This window comes from Leucoraja erinacea, chromosome 1 (genome assembly GCF_028641065.1).
Source record: "Leucoraja erinacea ecotype New England chromosome 1, Leri_hhj_1, whole genome shotgun sequence".
NCBI lineage: Eukaryota > Metazoa > Chordata > Chondrichthyes > Rajiformes > Rajidae > Leucoraja > Leucoraja erinaceus.
Genome location: NC_073377.1, coordinates 150,071,450 through 150,086,560, shown reverse-complemented (window position 1 = coordinate 150,086,560; position 15,111 = coordinate 150,071,450). Strand labels below are relative to the sequence as shown.

Sequence of the window (15,111 nt, the reverse complement as noted above, 5' to 3'; positions counted from 1 at the left end):
GGTCACACAGACTCGATGACTGGTTTGACCCTGAGTGGGGTAAAAGAGTACATCACCAACGTCGCTGACCACATCCAGGAAACCGTAGAGAAGATTTGAAGGGTCGGAGAACAGTACCATGACTATAATCCCTCGGGAGGATGGTGGCCTTTCGGGATGTTTTGAGGCTGGCGGACAACAGTGGTGTACTGGGGACTGACCATTGGGCCAACCTTGTTGGTCCGTAGCTTTTGCTCTGGTATTTTATTTAATTCACATGTTGTTCACATCCATAATGTTTTATTATTAATGTTTTATGTGTCATTCCTAACTGTCACTATGTCGTTGTCACTTGCGGGCGGAGCACCAAGGCAAATTCCTTGTATGTGAATACTTGGCCAATAAACTCATTCATTCATTCATAATATTATGACATTGTATATGCTGATTGGCATCACGACCGTGTGGACTTTACTACAGCCTGTGGGCCGGATGTAACGAGATAACACCTGTAGGCCAGATGTAACGAGGTAACACTTGCGGGCCGGTTGTAACGAGGTAACGCCTGTGGGCCGGTTGTAATGAGGTGACGTCTGTGGGTCAGATGTAATGAGGTAACACCTATGGGCCAGTTGTAACAAGGTGACACCTGTGGGCCAGATGTAACGGTAACCTGACTGTTCGAGGGGTGGAATGTTATACGAGAATTTTTTGCACAAACAGTCTGTGACCCATATCGCTGTGGCAATAGCGCTACGTTTAAAGCCAATAGCACTGTAACCGGCAGCGCTAAATTTAAACCCCAATGCGCTGCGGCCTGTAGCACTATATTTAGAACCCATAGCGCTGCAGCTGGCAGCTCTTTGTTTAAATTCCCACGCACTAAGATGACAACGCTCTGTTTAAACCTTTGCGCGCCAAACCGGCAGCGCTGGGCGTATTGCTTTAAGCGCCAGTCTGCAGCTGATTGCACTCTGTTCCCAAGGGGGGTGGCACGCTCGGTAGCAGTCCCCTGCCATTGGTTATAGTTTGAATTTGGGAGCAGCACTATTGGCCAGGATTTACTGGCGGTTATTTCAACAGCTGATTTCTTACCTGTATAAAGGCAGGCGCCGGTAAGCCATAAGTTAGTTCATGTACCTGAGGGGTTCACTGACAAACTGAGTGGCGATCAGCGCCACAGACGGAGGCAGAGATAGAGAGAGAGATGTGTTGCTACTGTAAACCGGACCCCGCACATACCAAGACAAGTATTGTTTCACAATGTATGACTCTATGCCTCTATTAATATCTATTTGATTGTGTTTCTAACTACACTGTTTATGCTGATACCTCTCCAATTTCAACAGCATTTGTTAGAAATGAGACTTTCATGGCAGTTGCCCAAATATTTTAGGACATTTAGTACTCCAGTGAGGAACCCTACAGGACAATCCAGCTCACTGATGGCATTCTGCCACTTGAAGTACCTGGGCATTATCCTATTTCTGCTAACCTGACAAATCATTTGACTTCAATTCCTTTAGTTTCATCTTTAGCTCTCAGGACAAACTTTAGCATATGCCTTCTCAAACTCTATATGAATAATATCCACAGGCATTCCCCTCTCTGCTACTTTTATTTCAAGAAAATCAGCCATGTTCATCAGGTTTTCCCAACCTTTGCAGATCCATGTGCTGTCTGATCAAGTGCAACATTTCATGCTGCATTTCGATTATTTCAGTCCATGGTTATTTCCCCTTGTGTGCTTTCTCATTGTTATGTTTTCTTACACTTAAATTGTTTGCTTAGTATTGGAGACTTTATTATTTTATTATTTTGATTTGAGAAAAACATTGAATATTTTTTCAAGAAAATATGCTTTGTATGTAGAACATAGAATTTTAAGAAAAAACTGCTGATACTCAACAGGTCAGGCAGGCCACAAACAGACAAATTGATGTTGGCTGTTCATCCTCGTCAATCCTTTTCATCATCTGCTTGTCAAATTCAAGCATTTTCCAGCCATTTTTGCTTGAAAGGAAACAAACCCAGTCTATTCAACCTCTCCCCACAGCTTAACTTAACTGCTCCATTTCAGGAGTTATTAACCAGACCTCCCACATTTACATGCATGTATTTAACAAGCAGTAAGTACCCCAGTAGCAATTCCTGTGGTCCACTGTTAGTCATTATGCTTCCAAACATAAAAATATAGATCATGACCCTCTGCCGTCTCACTAAAACATTCTAGCACAAAATTGAGGCTGGCATCCAAGTGGGGTGCAGTTGGCTGAGCCGTCTTTTGGATGAAATTAAAATCAGTGTTGCTCATTGAGAAGCCTCTGTATGCACAGAAGACCAGACTAATGTTCACCCTGAAAAATTTCATTAATCAAAACTCCAAAGAATAGTTCTTTGACGAGCCATTATTGTGAAAATTACTGCCACGCAGATACAACGAAGAAGCATTGATGCAGAAACTACTGGAATGGGGACCCTTGGTGGCCTTGGTTGATGCCATCAGTTGGCAGGACTACCTGGGTGGCATTATACAGCACCATTGCTCTCATCAAGAACCCAATCATGCAGTCGTCATCACTGGTTATGACAAAACAGGTACGTGGGATGCAATTACATAACCAAACTTCATTCAGTTTAGTTTAGTTTAGAGATACAGCACGGATACGGACCCTTCAGGCCACCGGGTCCATGTCGACCAGCGATCCCCGCACATTAACACTGCCCTACAGACACTATGGAAAATTTAAACTTATACCAAGCTAATTAATCTACTAACCTGTGCGTCTTTGGTGTGAGAGAGGAAACCGAAGATCTCGGATTAAACCCTTGCAGACAGATAGGGATGTACAAACTCCGTGCAGAAAACACCCTGTAGCCAGGATCGAGCCCGGTGCTCTGGCATTGTAAGGTAGCAACTCAACCACTGCCCCACTGTGCTGCCCTGTCATTAATTTAATATGTCACCGATTGAAACACCCAACTTGTTCCCTTCACAAGTTTCTGCTACTTGGAATGTAAACTGTATTCTAAATGCAGAGAATCAAATAAATAACTTAGAATAGTGGTGCACATCTGACCATCCACGATCATTCCAGGCGTCATGCACATGTTATTTTCACTATGCCAAACTGTATGGATGTTTTTAGTCGCAATGTTTAGTGTTAGTTAAAAGTTAGATTTTATCATGACTTTAACATTAATAGTACATATAGCTTTACAAAATTGAAATGAATTTTGGTTATTTAATCAAAGCTATATCAGTGGGTTCACTGCCTCCCAGTTGCCTTCCTCATTACTACCCTAGTTGTGCCACAGATCCTTCCCATCTTGCCAACAACCTCCATCTCCCCTGCTCCTTATAGAAGCTCTAACATCTGCCACTGGCCAGTGGAATGGGTTTGTAAATGAATGATTTCATCAAAAATAATCTTTCTAAAACAAGAAAAAGTTGTAGATAGACACAAAATGCTGGAATGACTCAGCGGGGCAGGCTGGAGAGAAGGAAATGGTAAATATTAGGGTCTAGACCCTTCTTCAGACTTCTTCAGTGAAGGCAGTACGTTTGGAAAGGAGATGCAGAGGAATTTCTGTAGTTAGAGATGATGAATGTGGAATTTGTTGCCAGTGACTGCTGTGGAGGCCGTCATTGTGTTTTTAAAGCGGAGATTGACCGATTCTTAATTAGTAAAGGGCCTGTCCCACAGGCGGAATGCGGGCGACTGCCAAGTTCGCGGCAGTCGCCTGAAAAACCGGGAACTGGAACGGCGACTGTCAGAATGGAAAACACACAAACACATCGGAAGGGCGGGGGCCAGGGAAAGTGGGGGAGCGCTGTCTGAAATTCACACGGTGCAAAGCCAAGGTGATACAGACACACAACGCGATGAACAGGAAGGTTAAGACTGCTGGCACAGTGTATGGTAAGTCCTTTAAAAGAACAGGTGGGGCTGGGAGAAGGGGGGAGAGGGAGTGGAGACACTTTTAAGAAGCCAGACAACTTTAAACAAGCCAGAGATACACAGCTGTGAAGTTTGGCGGGCATTTAACATTACCGGCCAGTTATCCTTGGTTCTGAAAACTCGTACTTACGTTTTTTTTCCCCAAAGAGCAAATGAAAATGCTCAGTCAGCAAAGGCTAAAACTACCTAAGACTACCTCGACTACCTACAACTACATGGCGACCCCACTACAACAGCACCTACGACTACAGGATCGTTGATTTTCTCCATGGCGACCAATTTTTGGTCGCAGAAAAATTTTCAACATGTTGAAAAATTTGCTGCGATCATACTGAGGCCGCGACTAGATCCCAGAATGCGGGAACTCCTCGTGACCATGAAGGAGACTCACCAGAGACCACCAGCGAACATGTAGCGACCATGTGGTGATCATGAGGCGAGCGCAGAGTCTCCTGCACTCGCTTAAATAGTCACCTAAGTGGGACAGGCCCTTAAGGGTGTAAAAGGTTATGGGGCGAAGTCCTCGTCTAGCTCATCCATCCACAGGATAATGATCTTTCCTTTGACTGCACTCCCTGGAGGAATATTCACCACCACTATTCTCCAACCTGGAAAACAGTTCTAGAGGCTTCCCTGATTATGTCTCTGCCCCACACCTACCTTCTCCACCAATTCCTTCTCTGCATTTTCTTAAGCTGTAGAGTGACCATCTCTAACAATGTGCTAACCATGTAACTCTTAGAAAACTTTGCAGGAAAGCTAATTGTTCCACGTGGTTTTTTGTTTCGGTACATGTGCATCAATTGCTATGTATCTCCAGCATTTTCTGGATTCTGGTCGATTAGCATCCAGGAGTATGTAATATCCAATCCTGCCCTTTCTTAGCCAATGTTATTGGCATAACTGTACATGGCTCCCAGCTTGTCAAAAACACAATGCGATTATCTTCATGCTTAGTAAACCTACCATATAACTGTTGTAAGACTATTTTGTCTCATCCTGCCTAAAACTACTTTTTCTTACTTTCGTGCTATCCATCCAATTCTTGAGGCACCAATTTTATTCTATTTCAGTGTAATATCCCAGTGCCTGTGTCCTTGCCAAAATAGTCTAGCTTCCCCTCAGTATTAGATAAGTTGCTGGCGAAGATATTGGCCCCAGATATTTTAAAGTAAAACCAACTTGGTCTGTACAAACTTAGCAGCCTAGGACACGTGGAGCATCATGTAAAGGAAGGAACTGTAGATGCTTGTTTATACCAAAGATAGACACAAAATGCTATGGATCTCGGGGGGCAGGCAACATCTCTGGAGAAAAAGAATAGATGATGTTTCAGTTCGGAACTCTGCTTCAGACGGAGGAAGCGTTATGTGGATTGAGCATTATGTAGTTTCTCCATGGTGCAAAAGTTCCAAGTCTCAGCTGCTTATCCACAATCCAAGAAAACTTCTCTCCCATTTATAGCTACGATTATTATTAATTTGCTGCCTGTAAGAACTATTCCTAAACTATAAATAGTCATGGCTGGTTAAGTTGGTCTGGTTATTTTCTTCTTAATTTAACTCTATAGCACTTCTCCATTTTACAAAATTGCCGTTCTTAATGGGCCATGGATGTTTTCTAAGAGCTATCCATTCCCTCCGCAGATGCTGCCTGACACGCTGACTTACCCTGCACTTTGGGTTTTGTTCAAGATCCCAGTATCTGCAGCCTACATATCGTTGTCTCCATATCGTTCTTAAGTTTCTTCCAGACTCCATTTATGATCCTTTAGGATTTCTATTGAGGTACCATGTTCCATATTTGGATCAAGTTCCTGTCTCTTACAAATTCTTTACTATTTGGTTTCTGATGGATATATTTCCTCTTTCTGCTATATATTTTTATATGCAGAATAATATTAATAATGCATAATAATAATAATAATATTGCACATTTATTTTGCAGAGATCAAGGGATTTAGGTCTATTCTGAGCAACAGCAACCTTTCTCAGTCTTCAAAAACATTCCAAATGTTTATAGATCACTTGTTAATAAATTAAATATCTGAATTTCCACATCTGTATTTAAAAAAATTAAAGACTGCAAGCATGAACTACAACAATTGTTCATCCCAGTTTAGCAAAAGAATAAATCAGGGAAGGTAGTGCATCCATGGATAACAAGGGAAATCAGGGATAGTATCAAAACAAAAGAAGAAGCATACAAATTAGCCTGAATATGCAGCCTACCAGAGGACTGGGAGAAATTCAGAGTCCAACGGAGGAGGACAAAGGGATTAATTAGGAAAGGGAAAATAGATTATGAAAGAAAACTGGCAGGGAACATAAAAACTGACTGCAAAGGTTTTTATAGATATGTGAGGAGAAAAAGATTAGTTAAAACAAATGTAGATCCCTTGCAGTCAGAAACAGGTGAATTGATCATGGGGAACAAGGACACGGCAGACCAATTGAATAACTACTTTGGTTCTGTCTTCACTAAGGAAGACATAAATAATCTGCCGGAAATAGCAGGGGACTGGGGGTCAAATGAGATGGAGGAACTGAGTGAAACCCAGGTTAGCCGGGAAGTGGTGTTAGGTAAATTGAATGGATTAAAGGCCGATAAATCCCCAGGGCCAGATAAGTTGCATCCCAGAGTACTTAAGGAAGTAGCCCCAGAAATAGTGGGTGCATTAGTGATAATTTTTCAAAACTCTTTAGATTTTGGAGTAGTTCCTGAGGATTGGAGGGAAGCTAATGTGACCCCACTTTTTAAAAAGGGAGGGAGAGAGAAAACGGGGAATTACAGACCAATTAGTTTAACATCGGTAGTGGGGAAAATGCTAGACTCAGTTATTAAAAATGGGATAGCAGCACATTTGGAAAGTGGTGAAATCATTGGACAAAGTCAGCATGGATTTATGAAAGGTAAATCATGTCTGACAAATCTTATAGAATTTTTCGAGGATGTAACTAGTAGAGTGGATAAGGGAGAACCAGTGGATGTGCTATATCTGGACTTCCAGAAGGCTTTCGACAAGGTCCCACATAAGAGATTAGTATGCAAACTTAAAGTACACGGTATTGGGGGTTCAGTATTTATGTGGATAGAGAACTGGCTGGCAGACAGGAAGCAAAGAGTAGGAGTAAACGGGTCCTTGTCAGAATGGCAGGCAGTGACTAGTGGGGCACCGCAAGGCTCAGTGCTGGGACCCCAGCTATTTACAATATATATTAATGATCTGGACGAGGGAATTGAATGCAACATCTCCAAGTTTGCGGATGACACGAAGCTGGGGAGCAGTGTTAGGTGTGAGGAGGATGCTAGGAGACTGCAAGGTGACTTGGATAGGTTGGGTGAGTGGGCAAATGCATGGCAGATGCAGTATAATGTGGATAAATGTGAGGTTATCCACTTTGGTGGCAAAAACAGGAATAAGACTATTACCTGAATGGTGGCAGATTAGGAAAAGGGGAGATGCAACGAGACCTGGGTGTCATGGCACACCAGTCATTGAAAGTGGGCATGCAGGTGCAGCAGGCAGTGAAGAAAGCAAATGGTACGTTGGCATTCATAGCAAGGGGATTTGAGTATAGGAGCAGGGAGGTTCTACTGCAGTTGTACTTGGCTTGGTGAGACTACACCTGGAGTATTGCGTACAGTTTTGGTCTCCTAATCTGAGGAAATACATTCTTGCCATAGAGGGAGTGCAGAGAATGTTCACCAGACTGATTCCTGGGATGTCAGGACTTTCATATGAAGAAAGACTGGATGGACTCGGCTTGTACTCGCTAGAATTTAGAAGATTGAGGGGGGATGTTATAGAAACGTACAAAATTCTTAAGGGGTTGGACAGGCTAAATGCAGGAAGATTGTTCCCGATGTTGGGGGAGTCCAGAACAAGGGGTCACAGTTTAAGGATAAGGGGGAAGTCTTTTAGGACTGAGATGGGAAAAACTTTTTTCACACAGTGAGTGGTGAATCTCTGGAATTCTCTGCCACAGAAGGTAGTTGAGACCAGTTCATTGGCTATATTTAAGAGGGAGTTAGATGTGGCCCTTGTGGCTAAAGGAATCAGGGGGTATGGAGAGAAGGCAGGTACAGGATACTGAGTTGGATGATCAGCCATGATCATATTGAATGGTGGTGCAGGCTCGAAGGGCTGAATGGCCTACTCTTGCACTATTTTCTATGTTTCTATGATAACTTATTGTCCATCATTTCTTTAATTTCCATTTTACACTGCATTGTGTCCCAAATACATATTCCTACAAATGAATATGCATTTTGCTACACTATTTTCAACCAGTATATTTACTTGTGCAATGTTGTTACATAAAATAACATTATTTCCTTCTAACCTACATTACAATTTGATATCCCATTAGTATCAAATTTTCAGGGAAAGGACTCAAAAGGGCCTAATATTAACTGAGCACAAACCAGGAGCATAAAGATATAAATCAAATTAATTTTCTATCTTTGACAACTTGAATAGTTCCATTCTGAAGTTAAAGACAGGATAAGCATTAAATTCATACACAAGCTAAGTCTGATGGTTCTGTGTTTGATCAGTCATGGAAAGATTGATACCAACGTATTAATGTTCTGTGAAACAAAATGGGCTAATATGATATAAAATTCATATATTTCCTTTTTTGAATTCAGGTGATATCCCATACTGGATAGTGCGAAACTCATGGGGAGTCGAATGGGGAATTAATGGCTATGTATACATCAAAATGGGAAGAAATGTTTGTGGTAGGTTCTCAATACCGTTCATTTTAAAAGTTATCATTCATTCTGGGAATATGCATTGATGAATTTTTATGCTCGAGAGTGGTTATGCTGTTACACAATATCTTCCTAGTTCCGATATTCAGTTTTGGGTATTCCTGCTTGTTCAGTTGAGCACCTGCTGAGAACAAGACCAATTTCCCCCCTTCCACGACATTAAACATACATAATAACATTTAATTGGTGTTGACTCCCTCGTTTGGATTGCTTTTCAAAATAAAGCAATCCAGACAATGCGGGGGACTGACTGTGACATTAGAGAGAGAGAAAGAGACAAAACCTAATCTCCCCTTTCATTACTGAGGCTGGTGCTTCTTTATGTTGTCATGAATTAAAATCTCTTTCATTTAATGTAGATTTTTGATCTAGCAAAGGAGATTCCAGTTATTTAGTAACTGAAGAAGGGTCTCGACCCGAAACGTCACCCATTCCTTCTCTCCAGAGGTGCTGCCTGTCCCGCTGAGTTACTCCCAACTTTTTGTGTCTATCTTTGATTTAAACCAGCATCTGCAGTTCTTTCCTACCCAGTAGTCATAAACCCACACAACCTTGGCTGAGAGACAGGGCTGTCCATACCATACCAGGTCTAAAATCTGAACATTACAGAATCGGGGCTTTCGTGGATTAAAGCTCCAGTTTCCATACAGGAACTATTCCCGGTTAGCTATTTCAAATATCCTTGCACTTCTGACCTCTGAATTAGACAGTTAATGCAAACATTAAGTATATGTATGTTCTTGGAGCTCGTTCTGTGAGCGGCTGGCCCTAATTTAATTCATTTGGCATCCTGATAGCTGTTAGGAAAGTACTTTTCTGAAGAATGTTTCCGATCCGAACATTACCTATCCTTTGTCTCTGGGGATGACCCGCTGAGTTACTCCAGCACTTTGTGTCTTTATTTGGTATAAACCAGCATCTACAATTGCTCCCTGCACAGGGAAGATACTTTTGTTCCATTCACATTAGTAATATAGTAACCCAGTATCTGAGGTGGTGCACCAGCGTTCAATGTACTTCATCATTCAGTTCCAACCCTCACCCTTCATTCCTCCTTGGTAAATTCCTGTCCTTAAAGGTTTCCTGATACGTAGCGCTGTAGACCATTCTTGCTGTTGTGAGCGTGAATTGTCATTGTTTCCTTTCGCTGGTTGGGGTGAGGGGTGTTCAGAAAGTCATCCAAGCAGGCCCTTCATCATTTTATTTCAGTGGGGGCACAACATCAAAGTAGAGAAATAACAATATTGGAAATTATTATGAAAGGAAACTTTCTGTCTTACTCTTTGCTTTTCTAGGTGTTGCTGATTCAATTGCAGTGGGATTTGTGTGAGAAGAAGCTCCTTTGATGCCTATCTCTATCCGATGGCCTCTTACCTCCATCAAAGACGAAGGATATTGATGACAATGAGTCTGGGTTTAACAGTGGAGAATCACGCTGGTCAAAGTACATCCCTCCAAAGGAACCCGTCCTACTTTCTTTGAGTGGAGGAGATTTTGTGGAGAAGGTTCAGGCGGAGCTGCCTCGGGCAGAATTCCCAGTAGCCACTGAGGCCGTTCCATGGAGCTGCTGTGGGCAGAATTCCCAGTAGCCACTGAGGCCGTTGCATGCCTTTGTCCCAAGAGAGTTTCACCTCAAATTTTTGGAACTCTCCGTCAGAGTTTTTCCTGCTACACCAAAAACACATCAGCTCTCGGCACTAGTTTTTGTTCGATACTGCAATTGGGCAAGGTACCTCACAATAGTCCCAGGAAATTGACATCAAGGTGTCTTTATATTGAATTAGTCAGCTATTAACGTTTCCGCTTTATATGCGGGTCTTTGTCTTCAGGAGAAAAGCTATCGTTTAATGACCGTCCCCAAATAGTTTAGGTTAGTTTAGAAATACAGCATATAAACCCTCCTTTTGGCCCACCATCGATCGATCACCTGTTTATACTAGCTCTATGTTCTCCCACTTTCTCATCTACTCCCTACACACTAGGGGTGATTTGCAAAGGCCAACTAAACTACAAACCTGCACAACTTTGGGATGTGGAAGGAAAGTGGAGCACCGGGAGGAAACCAAGGTGGTCACAGAGAGAACGTGGAAACTCCACACACACACACAGTGACCTCCATATGTCATGTTTTGCTGGCAAAAGACCCGTCACATTTGGAATCGGACATGGAATGAGTTCAACTGGCAATCAGTGGACAATTGGCAGATGTTTCTCTGCAGCTCCTTCCTTGGCGAACTTTGTTGCATCTCTGACGTTATTTGCTAGTTTATAATTCAGCACAGCCACCGATAAACTCTTTGTTGTGTAGCCTTCATAAGGCCATAAGGAATAGGAGTAGAATTAGGTCATTCGGCCCATCAAGTCTACCCCACCATTCAATCATGGCTGATCTATCTCTCCCTCCTAACCCCATTCTCCTGCTTTCTCCCCATTCTCCTGTCTTCATACAATACTGTCTGTTGATTTCTTAGAAAATAATCCACCAGTGGTATCACATTTGTTGCATCACCATGACATAACCAAATGGTGCTATAATAATGATGTTTATATAATGTGCTGCTGTTTCCTCATGGAGGTTGCTGGGAATTTGTATATCTTTCATTAAGAATGTCACTGTTGCCATGGTTCTGACTAGAGAATATTTTAATAGGCTGGTTGGACATTTTTGTTTGGAGCACTGCTGTTGCTAAGGGACAATTGGTAACTTGGTGCATGATTTGGCAGTGTAAAAATGAAAAGACTATAACGGGCAAAACGCACTTTGTGGCCCGGATCCAGCTTTTATACGCTGCCACGGAATGTCTCATCAAAGTAAATGGGTCCTTGATGGCTCCCATTCCTTTCCAGAGAGGAGCACATCAAGGCTGCCCCATGTCTACCCAACTGTACACCATCTACGTCGAGCCTTTCCTGAGGCTATTTCGGAGGGAGGTTGGCGGTTCTACGTTAGCCGGACATGGAGGTGGTCCTCTCGGCCTACGCCTACGACGTGCTCCTAATGTTCATCGACCCCGTCGACCTGCTGAGGATGTGCAAGTGCCAATGGGTCTTCTCTGCTACCTCCTCTGCCAGGATCAACTGGGGGAAATGGTTCAGACTCTTGCTGGGTCCTTGGCAGGTGGACTCCCTCCCAGAGGAGATGGGGCCTTTTGCACCACACACCTCCTCTACTTGGGAGTCTACCTGAGTTTCGCTGTGGAGACCTGGCTGGCAAACTGGCAGGAGCTAGAAACGAAAGTTGTTTCACGGCTGGGGTGCTGGTCGGGTCTCCTCAGGGTGCTTTCCTACTAGGGCAGGGTGTTGGTCATTAACCAACTGGTGGCCTCCATGCTTTGGTTGATCAGTTTGGTCCCACTGGCTACCTTTGCTGGGATGATCAGGAGGAATTCTTCTGCGGCAAAGGAAAGCACTGGGTCTCTGCAGCGGTCCTGAGTCTCCCAATCAAGGAGGGCGGTCAGTCGCTGGTGTGTATTCGCACCCAGGTGGCGGCTCTCCGCCTCAGGACCCTGCAGAGATACCTGTACGCCGAGCGTGCCCCCAGTTGGCACGTGCTGGCGACGCATTTTTTCCAACGGGGCCGCTGCCTTCAAGGAGGCTCACGGATACCGGTGGTGGACATCAGCCATGCTGTCCTGCAGAGGATGCCCAGGTTCTACTGGGACCTGCTGAGAGACGAAATTGGTTGCCATCGACCGGGGGCCCCATCCACTGGCGGAGGGCGATGAACCTGGTCGTAAGATCGGCCAGCCCTTGTCCCGCCCCGCCGGGTGTCAGAGAGGCTCGAACATGTGGAATACTTGTTGGACCCAGGCCCCGGAATCCTTTTCGGGAGCCGATCCCACACCCGGTTCCTCGGCACCCTTCACTCCCTCCGAGAGGCAGCGAGGCGTCTCCTGTACGGACTTCTCCTCCACACCCTGCACATCCTTGCCCTGGTCCACAGTCCGCACACAAAGTGGTGCCATCTAGTCACGAGCAAACCCCCCAGTGGAGGTCCCTCTACACTGGGTTTATCCCACTTTACAACGGGAAACTGGGGTGAATGGTATTACACTGAGGAATCCCATGCAACCTGTTTCTGCGCCGGTTCACAGGCTCACCACTTTTGCGGATTGGATGGGCCGGTGTTCCACGTACATGTGGAGTGTGTGAGGTTGCACCCCCTGTGCCAATACCTAAAAGGGCTGCTACTTGCCTTCTGGCTGCACTTCACACCCACCATCTCCATCTTCGGACACCCTGTGCGTAGGGGAGAGGGTAGGGCCGAAGATGTCCTGGTTGGGTTGCTCCTGGACCTGGCCAAGCTGGCCATCCACGAGTCATAGCGCTAAGTGGAAGAGGGCTCTGCCTGAGCCGGCTACCTGCCCTCGTTGAAATTTATGCCCGCGCTCGCGTGGTACTCGAGAGGGAATACGCCCTGTCCACGGGCACCCTGTGGGATTTCCGGGATGCCGATTTTCTGGCAACTGGTGGTCTGACATCTCCTTTAATCCGGACAAAAATATGAGAGCGCGTTTCAAATCCCCCCACCCCGGATGCCCCCCCCGCTGAGAATGTGGCGCCTAGGCAGAGTGACACAGCCGATCTCGACCTCATCGGGACATCTGCGGCCGATCAGCGGATCGAATTTTCCCCTTGAAACCGGGGGTTCTGGAACTCCAGCCCGGCTAGAGCCGGCAGATCCGTTCCCATAGCCAACTTCCGAGGCCAACTTTGCAGGCCAGTATCTTTGCCCTCCCCCCCCCCCCCCCCCCGATGGCCAAGGTGGATCGTTCCAATACCGTTCGACTCCTCTCGGAGGTCGTGACCTCTGTTAGCCCGGCAAAATAGATAATCCACAAAAGCTCCGGAGCCAACAGTGCCGGAAAAAACAATACTTCCTTGCAAAATAGGCAGCTAGTCGCTGTTTTTTTATTGGGAGGACATGGAAATCTTGTGAGCTCATTTTCTTTAATTTTAAGCCTCTATTTTTGCTGTTTTTTTTGCTGTCTCTGAGCTCGTTGAGATTTGACATCGTAACTCAGTATGATTGTGCCTAACGTATAGCAGGATTATCACTAACCTGTATAAAGAAAATAATTTTACTGTGCTTGGGTACATGTTGTAATTTAGAACGGGTGCAGAGAAGATTTTAGAGATACAGCGTGGAAAGATCACTGAGTCCGCACTGACCAACGATTCCCGCACATTAACACGATCCTGCACACACTAGGGACAATCAGGCCAATTCACCGACACACATGTACATCTTTGGAGTATGGGTGGAATCCGAAGATCTCAGAAAACCCACGCAGGTCACGGGGAGAACGTGTAAGCTCCATGCAGGCAGCACCCATAGTCAGTATCGAACCCGGATCTCTGGCAATGTAAGGCTACTGCTATGCCACCATGCCACCCAGGGTGTTGCCAGGTCAAGGGCCTGAGCTGTAGGGAGAGGTTGAGTAGACTGGGACTCTATTTCCTGGAGCACATAAGGATGAGCAGTGATCTTATCGAGGTGCATAAAATCATGAAAGGAATAGATCAGGTGGACACACAGAGTCTCTTGCCCAGAGTTGTGAAATCTAGAACCAGAGACCATACGTTTGAGGTGAAGGGGAAAAGATTTTATAGGAATCTGAGGAGTAACGCAAAGGGTGTTGAGTATATGGAATGATCTGCTGGAGGAGATAGTTGAGGCAGGGACCACCACACCATTTAAGAAGCAATTAGACAGGTACAGGGATAGGACATGTTTGGAGCGATATGTGGGCCAAACGCAGGCAGGTGGGACTAGTGTGGATGGACATGTTGGTCGGTGTGGGCAAGTTCGGCCGAAGGGTCTGTTTCCACACTGTATCACTATGACCATATGATAATAAAGTCCCATTGAATTGTTTGTATAAAGCAATCATGTAAAAAGGCAAGAAGCATCAATTTCATGCTTACATTGAAAGCACCCAGCATGGTGTTAACATGCAGAGTGCTCCCCCATCTCTTCACGGGCTACTGAACATGTCTGCCACATTGTTCTTTTTTCAGTATTTTAAAATGGGTCCAACCATATTGTTGAAGTCATCCTGTATATCTAGCCCCTCATCTTCACACCAACCATAAATGGCATACATATGAATCGGGTCACTGATTTGTGTTCGTTTAGAAAATATTTTATTTTTCTTTATTTCAAAGTATCATGTTTTCTATTACCTAATAACATTTCATGTTCTTTTAAATAAACTTGTGTTTGAACTTTTAATTGTTTCATTAATTTTATGCGAGTGTTTTTAAATAACTACTTTCTTTGGAGTTTTCAGGTGGCTTTCAGGTATGGTGAGCAATATTTCAGCTGCCTAAAGTCATGTCACTGGTGGACCAGTGCAGGAAGGAACTGCAGATTCTGGTTTAAACTGAA

At 44.5% G+C, this 15,111-nt stretch overlaps 1 protein-coding gene across 2 annotated transcripts in view; it reads left to right on the top strand.

The window, feature by feature from the left end:
- LOC129703329 (cathepsin O-like) overlaps window positions 1-15,111 on the top strand; it is a 31,567-nt gene extending 16,456 nt beyond the window's left edge. Inside the window, exons 6-8 of one of the 2 annotated variants that reach the window (XR_008724545.1) lie at window positions 2,414-2,577; window positions 5,588-5,728; window positions 8,595-8,687. Coding sequence is in view for 1 of the 2 variants with exons in the window: in XM_055645697.1 (XP_055501672.1) it covers window positions 2,414-2,577; window positions 8,595-8,687; window positions 10,016-10,050 (292 nt within the window). In the remaining variant the exon portion in view is untranslated. Of the gene's footprint in view, window positions 1-2,413; window positions 2,578-5,587; window positions 5,729-8,594; window positions 8,688-10,015 lie in introns of those variants that run through there. The other variant, XM_055645697.1, reaches the window with a different exon arrangement.